General features: G+C 47.4%; 1 protein-coding gene across 2 annotated transcripts in view; it reads right to left on the bottom strand.

The window, feature by feature from the left end:
* Positions 1–1961: 1961 nt before the first annotated feature.
* PAX5 (paired box 5) overlaps positions 1962–20948 on the bottom strand; it is a 131500-nt gene continuing 112513 nt past the window's right edge. For both annotated transcript variants that reach the window (XM_057423928.1, XM_057423929.1), the window contains exons 9-10: positions 10074–10160; positions 1962–2106 (exon numbers count right to left, since the gene is read on the bottom strand). In XM_057423928.1, coding sequence (XP_057279911.1) covers positions 2030–2106; positions 10074–10160 — 164 coding nt within the window. In that variant the 3' untranslated portion in view covers positions 1962–2029. The remainder of the gene's footprint in view (positions 2107–10073; positions 10161–20948) is intronic.

Here is a 20948-nt window from a genome sequence, read left to right as displayed (position 1 = left end):
ATGCTTCAGAAGGTTCCCTGTGTAAATTGTCGATGCTGTTGTCATCAGTTAAAACTAGGTGTGTATCAGCTATTAATTGCTGAAAGATTAAAATCAGAGCTTTCCTCATTGGTAAGCTTGTTACAAAAATTACTTCTCAGTTAGGGGCACAGTTTGAAGGACTGTGGCCAAAATTCCTGATGGGCTCCGTGAACATCTCACTGACATGTCACTGAGCCAGTGGGACCTGGGTGTCCCCATGGCTTTTGAAGATCTAAACACACCTGCCCTGGAAACTTGGAAGAGATGGCTGCATTTCCATGGTGTGAGAAGATGCCACTGCAGTCAGAGAGGGAGATTCTCAGTGGGCCATTGGCCACTAAGGACATCAAACATGCAGCACAAACCATAAGTTGGAGAGGGAGGAGAGAGAAGAGTTTTGATTCAGGAGATACCATTCCAGATAAATGCTTGCACTGCCAGAAGCAAGTATTTGTACTTCAATGTTCATCCAGAGGAAAGCATTTCGGGTTCAACACCACCAATCCTTCAGCCTTGGGGCACACACAGGCAAGCACCAACAGGACCCACAGGAGACAGAGTTTCTCCACTGCCCTCAGGGGGAGGGGATGAGGTCATGCCTGTCATCCATACATCCAGGCTGAGATTGGCTGCCCCTCAGACTGGGGCAGGGGGATGCTGCAGGGAGAAATCAGCAGTTCTCCTGGCTCCGTGAAGTGGTAGTGATTGGTGCAGCTGCTTAGTGGGTCATTTGTAGCCACTCTTCTCCCTTCATTAGTCCCAGGAAGCCACACATTGAAGGCCATGTCACATTTAGCGGTCCGTCTCCAAGGGGGAGGGAAGAAACAAGGAATAAACAGGGTAAAATTTCCCCTGGCGCATGTCTGGGGTAGGGCAGCTTGAATTTGAAATGCCTTCACTGAAATGCACAGACTCCCAAAGGAGCACCTTTCCCTCCAGTTTGCCTCTGAAATCATGTATGGTTGCTCCTGTGCTTGATGTGCCACACTCAGTATGTCCATTTAACAAAAATTATTACCATGGTATTCCTTCCCCTTCCTCTCAGGGCATTCATAATTGGGTTTTAGCACACAACCTATTGAGTTGTACATAAGGTGTCAACTATTACTCAGGAATTCCTTCATGGACACCACTTTACTTGAAACCAGTGATGAATTTGTTTCAGTGCTTGTTATGATGACAAATGAACATAAATTAATATTAAGCAGTAAAGTGTCACAAAACTGCTCAGGTCTTTCAGTTGCCCATGTGTTTGATACCAGCATACAGCATGATCACATACAACTATCAGATAGGATGCTGTATACTGAAATAACATTGGCCCGAAATACAGCCACCATGAGTGTTAACCTGGTTCAAAGTTGCTTAAAGCTTACTGAATTCTTTGAATCAGTGCACCAGTTTCAAAACACATTTTCAGATGCATTTTGAGTTCATATTTGTACAATGTTGCTGCTTATGCTTAAGCCATTCTTATAGTAATACAGACAAGCAGGTATTTACAGTGGTGCTTGTGTAAAATTGAGCTGACCGGTCTTTTTCTTTGCAAGCAAGTAAAAAAAAGAGAAAAATAAAATAAAATTGCCTTGAGTCTCACAGCCTGTTTCAAGTGTGCAGCAAGAGGAAGCCTCCCCAAAGGGAGGTGCTCACACCTCTTCCTTATCCCCAGATACAGCCATGGCACCCACAGGCTATGAAAGCAGTAGCCATCCAGCTGCAAAAGACATGAAGCCACTGCACGTTTCTGATCATACAGGGTGTCAGGAGAACCACTTCCTCCCATTTCTTTGTTTGATTTGAGACCCAGACAACATGATCATCTTAAGTAATGTAACAATGATCAGTTTACCAAGTTTAAAGAGCAAAATTTCAATTAGCATGTGCCTATAAAGTACTTTCTCCCTCCTCTGCAGCATGGCTGGCACAGCTGCAGCCAGCTGCAGCAAGGTGGTCACCGTGGTGGTCCCGGGTGGTGCATGCAGTCAGTACTAGTGCCCCAGGCTCAGCGTCAGTGGCGGTCATAGGCTGCAGCAGCTGCTGGTGGGGCTGCCCCACGGGCTGCAGCGCTGTAGTAGTACGGGGAGCCTGGAAGAGACAAGACGACCATAAAGAAGACAAAAGTGGAAAGGTACCAGCTTACAGCGTTCTGACACAGGCGGCAGAGAGCTCTCCAGCCTGAGTTCAGACCCACAGCAATAAGGGCCAGGTAATTAGTATAAAAATCACATTCGTGCATTCTGCATGACAACAGCGCTACCATTGCTTTGCATCTCTGTTGGCTGTAGCATACCTGCTTCATTTCTCCACTCAAAATGTTACTTTCATTCACTTCACCAAAGCAGTGAATTAATTTTTCAGAATGGAAGGAGAAAAAAATCCATCCAAAACACATCACCACACTCAGACTTCTCTCATTTTTCCCCCCTCCTTTTGGAATAAGTAGGAGGTTGAACCCCAAAACATTCAACACATTTCATTGGAATCAACAGTATTTCCCCCTTTTCTCAAGCTATTTCTATCAGGGAATAGCCCCCCAAATTCTACTCAGCTTTGACAGTGACCTTGGAGCTTGTGCTACTAGATCTGCTTTGGGACCACCCTATTGTACAAGCCTCTGACTTGCCAGGGAAAGCCCTTCAGCATCCAGTACACTTGATGAGCTGAAATTGTCTTTAGAAAATATTGGTGAATTTCACTCAGTAATGAATCCAAGCTTAGAAAGTGGTTCACAAACTGCCTCCAGTGAATAATGCCTCATCTGGTGAAGTATCTGATGCTCCAGATCACAGCTGTTTAAATGGACACTTAAACCTCTAACCGATCAAATTTGTGCTGTTTCTTCATTGAATACATGTGTTATGCATTTGAATGAACTATATGGGCTAAGCTTAAAGCTTCACAGATTGGTAAATGCTGAAGCACTCATTCACTAAGAAGAGGCCTGAAAAATATCAGTGACCCTTTTCTGTCATGCAGGGCTACGTATGAGTAGATTGGGTGATCACCTAGGGATGACTTGGAACCTGGACATTTGCTTGAATGAAGAAGAATCTTTGATTTCAGATGTACACAGAGAGATACCTATCTGTCCAGATACCACTAGCTACTAAAAACCTTCACAGTGCAGTTGCAAGGAAATGAACTCTGATTCAGTGGGAGAAGAGTTGTGTAAAAAAAATTTTGAAGGTGCTACCAGTCGGGTCTCCAAGTCACCAGCAATCTCACATGTGTGAGATGGAAAGCATGGAAGAAGCCCCCTGGAAAGACCTGCACTTGGACATGTGAGTCTGACACCCCCAGACATGTTTGGGTGAGCAACAAGGAGCCAGTGCAAGGAACAGCTCTGGGAAAGACCGGGCTGTAGGGTCTGGTTTCACAAATAAGCTCATCCAAGAGCCACCAGCCATCCTGAACTCCCTGCCTTCATCTCACTTGGAACAGCAGTCTGGCAGACATAGTTGAGGGTTTTCCCAGCCAGGGACATGACTTGTCACAGAGGGGGTAATTTCTGCAACTCCATGGAGGCAGAGGAGCTGGCCCCTCCAGGAGAAGGTGATGCCATTAGACTTCAGTAGGGCATGTGGGCCCCTCAGCAAATCATGGGTGGCAGTGCAGCTAAAGGTGCATTTTCAGCCATTTGCTTCCCATCTCAGACTATAACAAACCCTGTTTTGGCAGGTCCAATGGCTGCCCTGCACCTGGCCGCTGGCTGAGTGTGACAGTGTCCTGGCTGTTCCACCACCATGGCCCCGGCACAGACTTTGGAGCAGGAACAAGAACCCAGCTGGCATGCCCCGTGTCACTTGTTGCCTGCTCTCCACTGAGTGAAGGAGCCTATGTGTGGGAGGCTGAAGAACCTCCAGGCCATCCCTCCTCGTGCACGGACTCCAACTGAAGGCTTTGCTGTTCACCCCAAAACTACCTGAGTGATTACTCAAGGGCTGCCAGTTCAAAAGCCCAAGCAACAGAGTGAAAATCATACACCCAGTCTCCAAGAGGAAGCCCATGGACATTTACTTTTAACCACTGGTTCCGGGTGATGGTGTAACTGCAACATGTAGGGCTTTCTTCACCTTCCCCCCAGACACGCTGCCTGGAGCAGTTTCCAGGGCTGGTGAAATAAAGCCATGATGCCTGAAAGAACACCCCAAGGAGACAGCCCCATCAACTGAAACATCTCCTGAAAGGATGGGCTCTTCCACCCTGCCTCGCTGCTGTGGACCCACTAGGATCCATCTCGCAGGCAAGCCCACCTGCTGCTTCTAAGTTGCTTTTGTCCTCAGTGCCATTTCAAGAAATCAGCTCAGGCTTCATCACCAGTGTCCTACAGTTCATTTCCAAGGGAGCACAAGCCCAGTGCACCTGAAAAACAATGCTCAGTCAACATGTGCTGTCGCACTCCTTGGCACACCCATGTGCAATGCATTCCTTGGCACAGCCATGGGGAACAAACTTCCTTCTCATGATCAGAGTCCTACCTGCATGTAATACTCTGCTGCTGCAACCTGGATGGGTCAGAAATTAGGGGGTTTGGCTACAGGAACATGGCTTCTGCATCAGAACTTGGGGCTGCATGTTCTGGGGAGCCCAGTTTGTCACTTCATGCCCCTTAACAGCCACTCCTGCTGCGTGTGAGTCCTTAGGAATCAATTTGCACTGCAAGGCAGACAGTACTTTGGGGTGTAACACTTTGCAGGCCCATGAAAGGTTAGCTGTCCTCACCCACCACAGCATGAGGAGGTTGATGGGGAGCAGAGGGAGACACTCAGCAGACACCCAAGCCCGTACCAGCACTGGCACAGGCCACGGCAGGTCAGCTTAGACAGAGGGGTAGAAAATCCAGGGAAGGGATCCAGTGGCACCAAAATTTTCAGCCTGATGCAGTGCAATGCGTGGGTCCCACCAGAGCCAAATGCAGCAGTTGCTAAGGTTTTGTGGTAAAAGGGATCTTTTGGGGGTTAGGCTTTCCCTCTCCCTCTTCCTCCACTGCTGTTCTGACTCAGTGCCAAAGACCAATATTTCTCTCATGCTTTCCAAAGGTCTTCCACGTCTCTCAAGTTTGATTTTTCCAGTTTGCCTTTCAGCAGTAAAATCACAGAAGCTTGTATTTAAAGTGAAAAATGAAAACATCACATCACAAAGCATTCACTCTTCCTGTCACTATGCCCCCATATAGAACAGGCCTGATTTGTCTTTCTGTCATTTTTCCTTTCTAATTCATACTACCATCAATTTATTTCTTGACATGGTCATTTCTGGTACCTACTTATTCTGTCATCTTTCCACAGAAGAACTGAACCTAACCCTAATCGACCACCTTCGAGCTCTGCCCTTGCACAATGCCATGCTGGCACTGGGATGGCACAGGCAAACCCTCTCATTCAGCTTGCAGGGATAAGAAACCCACCATGAGCAGCATCAAACTGAATGCAACAAGCAAAAATGGTGAAGAAGTAATTGCAACAAGCCATCACAAAATTGCATCGTTTTTCTTCATCTGTTACCTGCTCTTAGTGGGCATGTGTTGCGCTGACTTTGACAGCGTGTGCCAGGACATGCTGACAGTGATGGACTAAGCCCCATGTACACATGTGCTTGTTTCCCATGCCTTTGTGCATGCAACTGCATGTGTATTCATGTACTGTACCACTTGAAGACCTTTCACCATGGGAAAGAAAACATAAAAAAAAGGAAAAAGATCCCCCTTTGTCCACTTCTTCTGGCTTTGAGAAGAGGACATCAGCTGCAGCCACGGAATCAGATGACACACAGGGAGCCAGGGTTTGTGTCCTTTTCCCAGCACACTGCCTTGAAAACTTGGGTTCTGTCCTCAGTCCAGCTGCAGTCAGTGGCACTGAGGCTGTTGTGCCCCTGCTACAGAGCTGTGTGTAGTAGCCATCGGGACTGAAAAACCAAACAGGAGAGCAGGAAGACATGGCAGACCTCCAGCAGACAACCTACTTTTTCTTGTTCTTTTTGTTCAATTTCTTGCTCAGCCTGGAGAAGAGAAGGCTCCAGGGAGACCTTAGAGCAGCTCCAGTCCCTAAAGGGACAAAAAAGCTGGAGAAGGACTTTTTACAGGGTCCTGTAGGGACAGAACAGGCTTTAATCTGACAGAGGGGAAATTGAAAGGAGCTCTTGGGAAGAAGTTCTTCCCTGTGAAGGTGCTGAGGCCCTGGCACAGGTTGCGCAGAGAAGCTGTGGCTGCCCCATCCCTGTCAGTGTTCAAGGCCAGGTTGTGCAGGACTTGGAGCAACCTGGTCTAGTGGAAGGTGTTCCTGCCCATTGCAGGGGTTGGAACTGAATGAACTTTAAGGTCCCTTCCCATCCAAACCATTCTATGATTCTGTAATTCTGCCCAGCTTCTGCTGCCCACTCCGGAGGACTATAGCTTGATTGTCTCACCTTCCACAAGAACTACAAGGCACAGCATTCAGGACTGTCCCAGCGAGGAGGGAGCACTGTCACCTATTTGCATCAGCTCCCATGCCAGCTGGGGCAGATGCAAGTGTTCCGACTGGGGCAAAGGAGTGGGGAACATCACAGCAAGGGCACAGCCAGGCATGAGCAACAGAGGGCAGTCAGTGCTCTGCTGAGGCCTGGCAGTCGCTCCCCATCACTTCCACACCAACAGCATGGTGCTGTGGAAACACTGTCTCATGCCTCTCACAGCTGCTGCGCACTCATGGGACAAAGACTGGGGACTAATGAGCAAAGCTTTTTCACCTTTCTCATCTCTGTTACTTTCTTTTTATTCCCTCAAAAACTCATTTTTTGCCCAAGTATCCTTTCTTCCTGACACTTGCAAATCATGGCATCTCCCATTTTAGCTCCTCTTTCACAGGTCTCAGCCTCGTGTGATTGCTGTGCTGCAATTCTTCCTTGCCAGTACAGGGAATTAATTGAATATAGGCACTGTTAAGTGCTTACAGTATTACACTTTCATCTCAGTGAAGGGAGCGGGACTTAGTAAAACAAACTCTGTCAGTCCATGTACCAGTCCTGATTAATTTTGTCAAGGTTTGTGCTTTAAGGCTGATACTGCCAGAGCATGCTCTCAAGAGAGAATTGTTAAACGTACTCACGTATACTCCTGAGAAGAGTGGAAGCATGCTGGATATAGTGTAAATTAACCTCCTCTCCACTGCAGGTGCTCAGGCTTGTCACACTGCACTTTCTGGGTGTGCAAGGATACTTGGAGCAGGTTTTTGAGACTCTGCTACTTGCTCTGAATGGGACTGGGGGCACCCAGGGAGAAGGAAGTGCAGGATTAGGCTCCTGGGACAAAGGCAGAGCTATGGATAAGCAGGATCTCTGCAGGGCACAAGAGATGTGTCCCACCTGCAGTTTAAGGCCACACAATGGGACATGCGCACTCGGGTCTTACAGTTATACTCGGTACAATGCAGTGTCTCTTGAAGCACCAGCTGAGAAGCTTTGCCCCCCACCACTGTGTACCATGATCAAGCAGACTGCACTTCCCCACCGAGGTGGCAGGTCACAGGCCTTTGCAATGCCCTGTGGGGTATGATGTGGACTCCTAACAAATGTATTTCCAAACCAATCACCATTTTGCTCTTGACAGGCTTGAAATGAAATGGAATTCCAAGGTTCTGCCCACCAAGACCTCACTGCCCAGCTCTTACAGGATGCCCATGAGGCAATTCAAGCAACATAGGGAGGCACAGGCCACACCAGCTCTCAACCAGCCCAGCAATGACAGGAACAAAGCAGAATATGTATTACAAAACTATCAGCAGTCAGACAAAGGGATTTCTCTTCCATGAACTCCAGCACTCCCAGTTTTGTGACCACACTAAACTGCAATGGTAAGTTCATCCTTAGGACTTGCTGCAGAACAAAAATACCCGCTTATTTTCCTGTTCAATGCGTCAAAACTTCCAGTCTAGTAACTCCAGATCAGCCTGTCATTGCACACACAAAGCAATACAATGTTACCTGCACAGTAACAGAGTCTGTGTTTATTGAAATGTAAGATTTTGAAAATATCAAAACAAAGTATTTTGAAGAGGATGAAAACAAGGAAGCCAAGATTATACATTTTAACAATACCCACAAGCAAAAAATGCGAGCATTGTTGTCATTAACCTATGAAACATTTCAATTTCAATAAAGCTGCAGTTTCTGAAGGCAAATGGTAACATCCAAATCTTTTTGCCCTTGTCTCATTTAAATATATGTTCACAGCATGCTGCTGAGTAAATACTGCTGTGGAAATCCTCGCCAGCCTGAGACACCAGCCTTGCTTGTGGGAGCACACCCACCCTTTCAGCTGTGCTCATATCGCATGCCTCTCACACAGTCGAAAGTGAGAAGGAATTTGCCCCCCAAATGTATCACCCAAGAAGAATAGGAAAGGGGTTAAAAACAGAGGAAGAATAGGGAATAAAGGGAATGAAACAGGTAAAAGGTGTCCTGGCAGCAGGTGACTGGCTCCTGATCAGCCTCTGTTTTACAGTCTTCTCCTGACCCGTCTTCACTGGCTTCAGGGCACCATGGGGTTGTACCCTGACCTGCATCCTGGCCATCACACTCTGTCCAAGACCATTGCTCCAGGAGCTCCAGGATGGCCCAGGCTGGTTGGCTCTGGTACAGCTTCAGTGAGCACATCCTTCCCTGTGGACGTGTGCACCCACAGGCAGGAGCATGGTCTGCAGCTCAGGAGCTTCAACAAAAGTCCTCTCCCCATGGGCAGGGTTGGGTCTGGGTTTTTATTTGTTTTTCATATCATTCCAGTTTCTTTAGCGGTTTGCAAGCAAAATCTAAAAAGTCATCCGAAGCCTGGCTTCCCAGGCCTGTCCATGCAGCAGAGTGCTGCTTAGGCAGCTTCCAAAGGAGTTGCAAAATCAGAAATTAAGAAAGCACAATGTGCACTCTTCCCCCAGCTAAAGCATCTTCCCCACACATCCAAGCCAAAATCTCACAGGCGCTGCTGGCTGTGGCCATGGAAACTGTGCATTTAAGCACAGGGACTCCTCTGGCTTTGCACAGCTATGCCCATCCATATTATCTGGAGATCTATCTGCTGATTTATGATGGAAATGCTAACAAACCCTTAAATGTGGCACAGCAAATAGCAGCATTATACCAACACCATGGCATGAGAGGCAGAGGCTGTCTATTACTCCCCAAGGATTTGTTTAAGGACAAGAACCATGATGAATACAGCCTGGGTGGTTCAATTACACGGGGACTCAATTACTTAAAACAAAGAAACTGGATGAAAAAAGTATGGCAAAAATTCAAAATTATTTCGCTGCTGGAGGTCACATATAACAGCCCTGTCATCCATAAATCTGTAAATCTCCAAGGCACGCTACTCCTGTGTTGAGAGATGACAATTAATTGGTATTTTACTTACCTCATCCATGCAAATTATGCAGCGAAAAACTCTAATTACTGCATGCTACACGTATATAAGGTCAAAGTGGGCCAGCATTTGACAGTGGTGTAAAATGGATTATGTTTATCTTTCACATGAGGGCTACGATCCTTGCATGCACCACGGGGCTCCTGCCTCCCTCTGCTTGTAGGGACCGTGCTGGTGCCAGTGAGGCTGCGCAGGCACAGCAGTCCCTGGCAGAGGAGGGATGGATAGGGCAAACACAAAACTGGGGAGCAAATGCAGTGCGAAGTCAGGGAGAAAATGCAAAGTGCTTCAACAGTGTGGGGAGCGATGAGGCTCACATTCAGCCGTAAACACCTGGCACCCCGTGTTTTTTTTTGAACAGGATCCCTTACCCTCAAAAAAATGGAGATCCTGTCTTCCTGCAACACCCTGTGCCTCAGAAAGGATTTTACATGGCAAAACCAGGAAGACAAGAGGTTTGGGCAGGGGCTTCTTGCTGGCAAAAGGAACCAAGAGTATTTGTGCTTCCCTGGAGACTGGCATTCCCTCATGGGAGCTGAGTGTATAGACTCAGGACCATGTCAGGACACACATCCTGCCCACCTTATGGGTGGACAATCACTGCCAGGCTGCAAATGAGTCACAGCTTGAACAGAGCCCCCAAGGCAGGAGCGGCACTTACCCAGGAGTCCAGGGTTGGGAAACCGCCAGGAGTCATTGTATGTTGAATATTGTGGGTGGCTGTATGGGCTCCCAGAAAACTCACTCCCTATGTTAAAGAGAAAAAGACAAACAAAAGATGATTTGATTTTAAACCACAGTTACTGTAGTGGGGGATAGGAACCCTGCACTGCATGCTGCACCCCAGTGACAGCCTTTGTAAAATTACTCCTGGCCACCCTCTTTCAGGAAGGACAATATAAGTAGGAGAATTATTAAATAAATGGGTACAGCCATCTTTTGCACATCCTTCTCGTGCTGTAGCCCAGGCCTGCTGAGCTGGTGGGATTTTCTCAAGTAATGCCTGCTTCAGGAGCAAGACAGTGAGGAGAGCTGAAAAGGACCCTGGGGCACACGGACAGGGCTGGCCCCTACCTCCTACAGCCCTGTAGCTCTTGGAGTCAGAAACACAACACAAAGACAGGAGTGCTCAGACAGACTCTGCTGGCAAGAGACGATAATCCAGATAATCCTCTAGATACTTGGTACTCATCCAGGCTCTCCAGGAGAACATGTCTTGGTCCCAGACATCTATGCATCACTGCAGCCCAAGGAGAGGAATCCTTGCATGAGTTTCAGATTTTGAAACCCTCCAGACAAAGGCACAATTAAGGCTCAGAGAGTTCCAGCTATTTATCTCCTCACCAGCTCCTGCTCCCCCCCATCTGTCTGTTCTCTTTCACATCACTTCCTGTTTCATACTTCAGCTGCAAACTCTCCACAACACAGCCTTGCACCATGAGGCTCTGACCCGGGGCAGGGTACCCAGCTCCACCACCATGCAAATGCTAACAATGTTGCTGATTTATTAGGAAATTTTCCACAAATGACAGTTTTCTGCTCTCCTCCTTTCTTCCTCTTCTCCTCACTCTCCCATACACAAATACATGCACTCACAACACAGCACGGCAGGAGAAAGAGTAGGCGAGAGGGCTGCCAGAGTGCAGTGGAAGATGCTTGCTTCCCAGGGGCTGCCTTCCCCAGCTGAGTGGCAGACGCTGGGATACCACATCTCCAGCTCCCCAGGCTCAGCACATGGGCCTGGTAAGACCCCCATACCCTCCTTGGGGACCATGTTGGGGTCCCCAGGGGCATGAGTGGCCTCTTCGGTTCAGGACACAGTTTAGGCTAGTTGCTGACCCAGGGGAGAGGGGATGATGCTCTGGTGACTGGTGGAGTTGTGCTGCCTGTCAGGGGGAGCTCTCGGCTCAGCATCATGGTGGGCTGCAATAGCCATGCAGTACTGGCAGTCACTGCAGCCACCTGCAAAGGTATTTTCTGCCAATACAGAAGTAGCACAGGTTGGTGTCAAAATAGAGGGTCAGATCCAGGGTAGCTCGATCTCCACATGATGCTGCTTTGGTAAAAAACAAACTGCCTCTCAGCCTACACCAAAGGATGCCAGTAGATACGCTGAATGTGCCAACAACAAGAGCTGCCCATCACTGTTCTACCCCAGGGGGTCTCTACTAACACCTTTCCCTGTTTCTCATAGCCCTTCAGACCCATAGGACTGCACCCACCAGGCTCAACAGGCTCTCTCCATCCTGACCAGCATCTATGAACAGTCCAGGGCAGTGAGACAAGGTCTGAAGCCAGCGGAAGCAAGTGCAGCATGCTCAGCATGCCTTGCTTTGTTGACCACATTTCATCACAAGCTCAGAGTAGATCCATTACTGCCTCTAAGGAATGGCACTAATTCACCATAAGCCACAGAAAATGGGCCTCCAAACCTTTCTTCCCAGCGAAGTACATTGTATCTACATTTCCTTCTACTCCCTGTACTTATGGATGATAGATGACTTTAGCATCTGCAGGTTACCTCTGTCACAGTGCTCACTCTAAAAGAGTGAGACAGCAAAGTCAGAATGGGTGTCATGGAGCCACCTGAGGTTCCAGGGCCACTGGCAAAGGCATTTCCATTGCCTTCCATCAGTGAGGGAGCAAGCTCCCTTGTGCAGGACACAGCAGCTCCTCTCTGGTCTCTTCTGCTTCCTTACTGCCACACCTGAGGCTTCCTGCTCAGTCAGAGCCCTCCCTGCTTGCCCCATTCCCAAAGCCCCTCAGTTTCCAGCAAACAACTGTTTGCCCAAGACTGCAAGGCAAGTGGGCAGACTTGGGCAGCAACTGGCTGGTAACTTCATGGGTAAGTGATGCAATCTTTTCTCAGTTACTAAAAGTTCATAGCCAGTTCCTCCATCCTGTGTACATCACACACAAATCCCTTCATCCTGTGGGTGTCTTTTGTATGGGGAGGAGCTTGCATACCCCTTTCCCCACTGGTTTCATTTCTTCCTTCCTATAGAGCAGGGACAAGTGCAGAAATCTACTCCTGTTTTAGTTGCACAGAACATTTGCGCTGCCTGACCAACATGACACGCGAACACTGATGAGAGCAAGCCTCTGCCACGTCCACTCCTGGAGCTGCACAGTGAACAGGCAGAGGAAAAGGGCAGTCAGGACAGCAGGACAGAGCCCAATCCACTCCGTAGACTGCTTGCACAGGGTGTGCAGAGAAGTCCGCCCAGCATCTCCGTGCAATAGAAGCACCCCAAGCTTCAAACAAAGCTTATGGTGAGCTGCATATGCCTGCGCCCCAAGGGAGAGTACACACATATCCATCGAGGACAGGACAATGCCTCATTTCTGCTGCCCCACAATTCCCCCTCCCCTTTACACCCCCTGTTCCTCTCTCCATTCAGCCAAGGTTGCACAGATCCAGACTATCCTGTGCTAAACGCTACGCATGCCACTGAGAAGGAGGTAGCTGTTTCTATCAGTGCTGCGGCAGGGCTGCAGGTGGGAACAGGATGACATTTCATTGTTTCATCCTCTCCTGCCTTGATCTCCTCCCCCACCATCCCCACTGCCCTCCTCCCCACACTCACACACAGACACACATGGTGGACCCTCTCTGGGGGACGCTCTGGTGCCTGTCAGGCTGAGTCTTCCAATTCTCTGTTTTTTATGCCTCAGTGGTCAGGGTGTCAAGCTCCTGCAGTACAGACCAGCCAGGAGCTTGAGGAGTCACTGAGCATCATCAGCTCGGTGACAGTATCGCTTGCTTCTTAACATACTCTGCATATCCATCAGCCTTCCAGGGGAAAAAAAAGAGTGAGAAAGAAGGGGGGTGTGGGGGAGGGGGGAGCAGGAAGGGAAATGAGAAAAGAAATACAAGGGAGGGGAGGGGAAAAGGAGAAGTGTCTCAAGCCCTGCTACTACTATTGCAGCACTTGGGCAGTCAAATGGTACAACCATATGTGAAACTAAGCTAGATGAATGAATGTTCATGCCTCATGATTTCCACCAGATATTCCAAGGTCCATCAGCAACACTTACTGACAGCAGTGCCTCACAGCCTGCCCTCGTCCCATGCAAAAACACAACGAAGCAGCTACCCAGGGACACACATGTGCATGGTGCCTGCCCACACCACAAGGAAAGGGCAGCAGTGGGACACATCCCTCCTTCATGTGAAATGTTAAGCCTGGTCCTTATAATAATTCGCTGAGACACAAACACACCAAACCAAGCACTTCTGCCAGAGCCAGACCACATCTTGCTCCACCTGACTCCACACTGCCAGAGTGCTTTAGGTGGCTACAGCCCCAAAAAGGGTCAGACCCTTCCTTCACTCCCAGAGGTGCAGGGGGTGGGGGGAAGAATGATCCCTGAGACCATGGGACAGTGGTACAGCCCCCATGCTTATGGGGTGAGCCCCAAGGGTGGCTACAAAACCATTTATAGTGGTCATGGACCCCCTGCTGCAGGCAAAACAGCATTTTCCATTCTGCAGCATGGCATTGTCCATTCTGCAGCACCTTCTCCAGGGATTATCAACTCATGTTTACCAGTCTGCTTGGTTTTAAGGTAAGCTCCCTGCAAATTTCCATTGTGATGTGCAGAGAAACTGAAAAACATGAGCTTAAAAATCTCAAGAACCAAGAGATGAAGAAAGAGATTTCACGGTGTATTTCAAACTGCCATGGCTTTAGTGAACTGCCTCTGGAAGAAGATGCTGTCACCTCTATGCACTGGTGCTGGACTGGGGCTGGACAGTGCTGGAAACCTCCTCCCCCACTGAAAGGCAGAAGGATGGGGCAGGTGCTCAAAGCAGGGACAGCTTTGACACAGGCCACGTCCAGCCAAGGTGGGGAAACCTCCTAGTATGGAGAGAGCCTGACTACTGTCACTGCACTACCACTGCTTGCCCTGCAGAGCACCCACTGCAGTCCTATTAGGTAGCACAGCAGTAAGGTATGTGTCTTTAGCCTTGTCTTCTTAAGAGTACGTGGCACTTAACACCAGCAGAAACCAGCAGCCTACTCAAACACGGAACATGCTTGTTACTCACCTGGTACCTTTGGACTGAAACACAAAATCTGAACCAGTACTCAGCAAAGTTTTATATGTCACTTCCAAGTTCACGTGTTGCTTTGGTGTCCAGAGTCTCAGAAAACCCATGAATCAGAAGCTCCAGATCCTGTACAGCTCAACCAGAGCAAGATATGTGAAGGCAGACCCATGTTCAGGCAATCTTTGCTGCATTTTCTCAGGATTTTGCACATGCAATTGGGATGGGGTGAAGCCCTCTGGACCATGGAGCTGACCAGTTTTATCCATATGATGGCTGCAGGAAACAATATGATGTACAACATGTGGTATTATTGTACAGTGTACATTTGTACAATGATATCACATGCAAGTGATACAACACGCCTTCCTCCCAGTGACCACAACGCAACAGCTTCCAGCGAATACCAGCAGGCAGATGAGGAGAGCAGCCACAACCCTGTGGCTGTGGTGTCCCTCCAACCAAACTCATCACAGTGTTGGTCACCAGTCCCAATTAATGAGGTCTTTTTGCTGTCCAAGCTCCAGCTGTAGGACAGTGTCTTATTTGGCAGAAAATTAAACTGAAACAGTAAACTGAAACAGTGTTCAATAAATGCAGCTGTATAAGGTGCAAGAATGGAAGGCTGCAGGGCAAATATCAGAGTCTGGCCACAAACAGCTACACCTTGCCCGTTCCTTGTTGAGGTCCTGGCTAAGTTTAAAAACAATCTGCTGTACTTGTCCTCAAGTTGGGCTCCTGCAGATGAACCCCTCTCCCCCTCCAGCCTGAGATCCCAACAGAGAATATAGGTGTCTCCACCTTTCCCTTGGGGCAAAAGACCTTATTGTAACTTTTCAAAATTAACATTCTCATGATTTACTTGTTTTCTATTATTTTCTTTCATAGAAGTAATCACATGGATCATAAATTTCTTCAGTGAATTCTAGTAATAATCATTACCTTGGTAGCTAAGATATGCTTGACTGCATGGGGAGCAAGGCTAAATGCTGCACACAGCCATACGAACACACCCAAGCTGCCTGCACATCGCCGACCAACACCATGAAATAGCAGCTATCCAAATGTACCCTTGAAATCTATTACACAAAAGTCACTGTATGCCAACACTGCCTGAGACTGCTTCATAATCCGGCAGCCCTGCACAGCACTCCACGTAAAGTCAGAGCGACAAACAACTGTGTGAGACCTTAGAAAAGAAGGAAAATGATCTGGCCTCTCTTGCAGAGAACAATGGCGTATTTTCCCCTAGGTAAAGCAAATTTGCTTCTCCACACCATGCCATCATAGTGTCTCAGGGTGAGAGAGGAAGAGGTCTGCAGCCTCACAAAACTGGCCCACAAAATTCACTACTTACAAGTTTTCCTCATGTACAGGAGAGCTGGGAAACATCTTTCAGTTAAAATTTCCTTTCATGCAAAAATGTAGTTTCACATCACTAACATACTTGCACAAATCTGTGACAATTTTCACAAAATCCTTCAGTAAAAAAAGCCCTGGATTTGTTGTGTTGTTCTTTTTTTTTTTTTAAAAAAAGTCAGATTTTTTTCCAAACAATTTTTTTCTTTCTCTTTCAAATTCAGAGAGCTGTTAAGTTTTCAAATTGAGTTCACACAGGCAAATTAATTATATTTCCAATATTAACTGGAAAACAAACTGTATCTTTGAAGTCCCAAGTAAATTTTATTGTTGTTTTTTTTGTTTTGATTAAACATTGGAATTTCTCCCAATTCTAACATTCATCAGTAAACAATAGGATCAGTGATTTACACTGCTCTTATCTGTAAATATCTATGTAAATATCAGCTGCATTTAAGATGGGGGACTGGAAAGCCCAGAGCACACTTTGGGTGGACAAGCAGTAATCTGGCATGTCTTCTCCTGGCCCGTTAGGTGTTGTTTGCTCATGAAAGTCCCACAGGAGGAAGGACATTGACAACTGCCTTCTGCTCCATGGACCAAGCATGCTTGGCCATTTAATCTGCCTGCTCAGACTGAGTAGTCTACACTCTGCAAACAACAGAACCACAAAAAAAAAAAAGAAAAATTGCTGAAGTAGAACCTTACTGAAACAAAACATGTACTAGAAACAACATTTCCACACACACACACCCCCCCTCCCCGGGAAGAGAGGCCAAGCCAGAAAATACACCATATTTAGCAAAACCCTGACATGCTCAACCCAATTTATTTCGATGAAAATGTCCAGGGTGGCAACCAGCGAAAAATCCCAGGACAAGTAAGCTGGATTCATAGGGCAGTCTTTGAAGGGCATGCTTGGGAAATTTTCTCAGGATTGGATTATCAGAAACTGCTCCAGGACAGATTTCAGGTCCAACACGTGATGGTGATCGCTGCTGCAGCAAGATCCTTCCAGAAAGGAATGGCAGCCTGGGCCAGGGGTCCAGACACACATTAGAGGTGTTGATGCCACTCTTGTGTCCCACATCCCAAAGAGATGTACCCCTGCATCAGGCTGAGCGAGACAGTGACAGCAGCCCCAGCATCTGCTCTTGCCCGTCTGGCAGGGCAAGGACATGGAGCAAGCACCATGTTCTTGTTGCTTCCCTAAGACATACCCACAGCGGGATTTTGCTGTCTGCTGCTGCCTTCCATTCCAGGACAGCAGCCAAGCTCCTGCAGGCTGACAGGGGTCCCTGGGGTATTCGCTCCAGCCTGGAGCCCAGCATCTCTCTGGCATGCGGGGCTCTGCAGGCCCTGGGCCGCACTGGTGGCTGGCAGAGGATGCCCAGTTCTTGCCACACAACTCTGGTGAGATGCGCTGCGTGCCAGGAGCCCCCCAGCCCCCAAGCCCCGCTGTCGCTTCAGGGACCTCATTCTCTGCTTGGAGGCCTCTCAGTCCCATGAGGGAAACCACATGTGTGTGTGAGTGGTGACACTAGTGCTCTGAGGCGAGCAGGTGTTAGGAGCTTTCTGAGGGATGAAAAACAGTTGTTTTGGGTCCAGAGAAGGGCAACAGAGCTGGTGAAGGGCCTGGAGCACAAGTGTGATGGGGAACAGCTGAGGGAATTGGGGAGTTTAGTCTGGAGAAGAGAAGGCTCAGGGAGGATGTTATTGCTCTCTACAAGGAACCAAAAGGAGGATGGATCCAGGAGGTGACTGGTCTCTTCTCGCAGGTAACAAATGATAGGATGAAAGGTAATGGTCTCAAGCTGCACTGGCAGGAGGAGGGAGGAGGGGGTGTATTGGACTGGATATTAGGAAGAATCTCTGAGAGGGTGTTCAGGCATTGCAACAGGCTGCCCAGGGCAGTGGTGGAGTCACTGTCCCTGAAAGTGTTCACAAACCGTGTAGAGGAGGCCCTTAGTGACATGGCTTAGTGGTGGACTTGGCAGTGCTGGGAAAAGGTTGGACTTGATGATCTTAAAGGTCTTTTCCAACCTGGTTGATTCTACAACAGGAGGAGGCTCAGCACCACAAGCCTCTCAGCTTGCACAGTGCCGCAGCCAGCATGGTTTGTGGTTGGAAAGAATTTTAATGAAAAAGAAACATTTCCCAAGGGAACTGAAAAATTCCAGTTTGGAAAACCTCTTCAATGAGCTGTTCTGAAAAAAAGGAAGCTACTCTTCTTTGTGCCTGATATCCTCCACATCAAAATAGGAAGCTGCTCCCCATCTGTGGACTCTTGCTTACCTGACTTTGTATCCAGCAATTTATTTGTTCCCACAGAAAAAGGGAATAAAGCACTAATAAAGGAAAAGGAGAAATGATTTCTGTACAATTAATATTTCCTTTTTTTTTAACGAGGAAGGAATTGAAAGTGAAAGTTTAAAGCAAAAGAACAGCCCTCACAAATGTATTTCAAGTAAGAAGAAAACTTCCCTAAAATGGAACCAAATCTTCACTTCTTGGTTTAAAAAGATAAAAAAAAAAAAACACCAAAACCAAAAAAACCCTGCAAGTACCAAAACAGCAAGTTCTTAGAGCACTAAGCCACTAAGCCCTCTACACTTACTGTTTAAACACGGTGTAATAAAATTATGCCAAAACTTTCATCCCGCTGTAGCCAAGATAGAGCCCCTGGAGCTGCAACAGTCCAGCCAACCACAAGTACCCAGGCATTCATGGGATCCCAGGCAGTAATATTAATGCCACAGAATTAATTAGTGTCTATAACACTGAAAGAACAGCCAGGAGATGTGGTCGTAACTGTTAATCACCATGGCCAGAAGTGTAAGCAGCACTCTGCTTCTGTGGCTGAGCAGCTGCAGCACCCTCTTCCAACAAACCTGAATGAACAGTGAAATTTTGCTGGTTAAAATGCATTTCTCTCCTAACAGCGGAAGGAACAACTGGATGGAACCACAAAATGCTTCCTATACCCTTCCTGTTCAGTTACCTACAGACACCATCACAGCAATCTGCCTAGATGGCCAAAATGGTGCTGGGGGCACGGTCCAAGTTCGAGCAGGGGCATGGGATCTGCTCCACTAGCAGGTGGGGTATCGTGCTTGGATCCACCAGCTAGGGTACCGGGGAGCTTGCCACCATCAGGAGGCTCAGGCAGTGTTTTCCTGAGGTGCTGGGGACCATGCCATCAGCAGCAGCTTCCTCCTGGAAGCACCAAGGGTGCACATGCAAAAATGCAGCCCACTGGTACAGACAGACACATCGACAGAAATCTGACAACGCATGTTCACAGGTATGTGTATGCTCTTTACACACATAAAGAAAAACAGGCTTGTAAATCCACTGGTAAATCCAATGTAAGAATCCAGTGAATCAATAGATCACTTATTATCATCTATGACCCCTTCCACCAGCACATTTACACTCATAAAATGCACATCCCACTCTTGTCTATAACATCTTGTAATCATTGATCAACCCTCCAAAGAACAGTCTATGTGCAACCACCACCCAACCGTTCATATGTGTGATTTCAAAATTAAATTAGCCTGTACACTGGCTAATTTTTCCTGCATATCAGCCAAGCAGAAGTTTATTGCAGTTGTGGTTGGAAGGCACTTGGTCACATACAGACAGTACCTCCAAAGTTCTCAGCCCCATCAAGACTGCCAATTAACTTCTAATGAAGGTCGTATATAATTTTATGATCATACATATTGGACAGTGTTTTCCCCTTATATTATCTTTATATTAACTAGCACTTGCTCAAAGATGTACAATTTTAATGGTTCTGAGTAGGATGTCATATTTTAAGATAACAGTAACATGCAGATTTTTGTAACACTACCTCATTTCCAAGGAGCTACAAGGCACAGAAATCCCATCAATGACTAATGAGTTGTGGGTTAAGGTGGACATACCTTGCTGTGAAGTCACTCTACTATTCTCGACCTGTGCTGCCTGCCATAAAATTTTAATGCTGCTTCTGATATATTTATGAAATACCTCACATAGTCTTTGCAGGATGACAGAAAGATTTACAGCTGCAATTACTGCAACCACATAGGTTTTAGCTATGCACTTTAAACTTTCGTACACAAAAGTATTTAACTTTAATACAACAAAGGTATGTGGTGCCACAGAGCAACCATATTGGAACTGCATTAGGAGAGATTTATCTCCCTGTACCAGGAGGACAGCTGCTCATCTCACCTGCAAAGAAGATGTCACTGCAATTAATGATGATGAGGAATTTGCCCCTTCCCTCTCCCACCAGTTGTATACCAGCCATCAGCACACAACCTGTTGGGACTGCAGGTGGGCCCAGATGCACAGAGCTGCACCACTGGCAATACCAAGCTCTGCAAGCCACACTTGGTTCACAGAGCTTTGGCACCACCGCTGCCAGACATGAGGCCAGGGATGCAGTGCCAGTCTGTGCTGGTTGCTGCAGCTGCTGTCCCCAGGCTTGGGCTGCAGGGCTGCCTGAATCCTTCACAAAGCCCCATTCCCTGTTTCCAGGAAAGGCGAGGGGCACAGAGCAGACGAGGGGCATGGAGTGTCCTCCATCCATGCAGGATGGACTTTCTCTGCTCAGGACTGATGAGCTGGTAGAGCAGGTGGGATGTAAAGGAAAACTTCCGTCTGGCAGAAAGTATCAGGCTTTCTGGGTCTCATCCTAAATTGGTATAGAAAGTACCAAAAATTATCTCATGAGATGAAATTCTCTAAACTATGTAACGGAAATGTTGCCTTTGGTTCAGATGAGAATATTCCACTCCATGCGTCATCCTGACTTTAGCCTGTTTTATAATTTCATCCTTCATAATGATAATGTAATGAGTAGTTACTTCCAGGCATTACACAAGTAATTTAGCTAGTAGCAGAAGCAGACAGAATATTACAAGTCATAACATCATAGCAGCAGTGTGGAAATGGTGAAGTCTGGAAATGAAGCATTTTGGTAGCTTGATAAATATATGCTGCTGCTGACATGTAAGCAGTCTTCAATTATCTGCAAACTCAGGTGTTAATGGGGACAGGAAAGTGTCTGCATGCTTGAGGGAGTATCCTCCCACACCAGCATTTTCTCAGGCTTCCCACTACTGTCCC

This window comes from Pezoporus wallicus, unplaced genomic scaffold (genome assembly GCF_028554395.1).
Source record: "Pezoporus wallicus isolate ANWC-B61680 ecotype Strahan unplaced genomic scaffold, APGP_CSIRO_Pwel_v1 contig_7363, whole genome shotgun sequence".
NCBI lineage: Eukaryota > Metazoa > Chordata > Aves > Psittaciformes > Psittacidae > Pezoporus > Pezoporus wallicus.
Note: the sequence above shows the minus strand (reverse complement) of the source record. Positions and strands in the feature narration are given on the sequence as shown.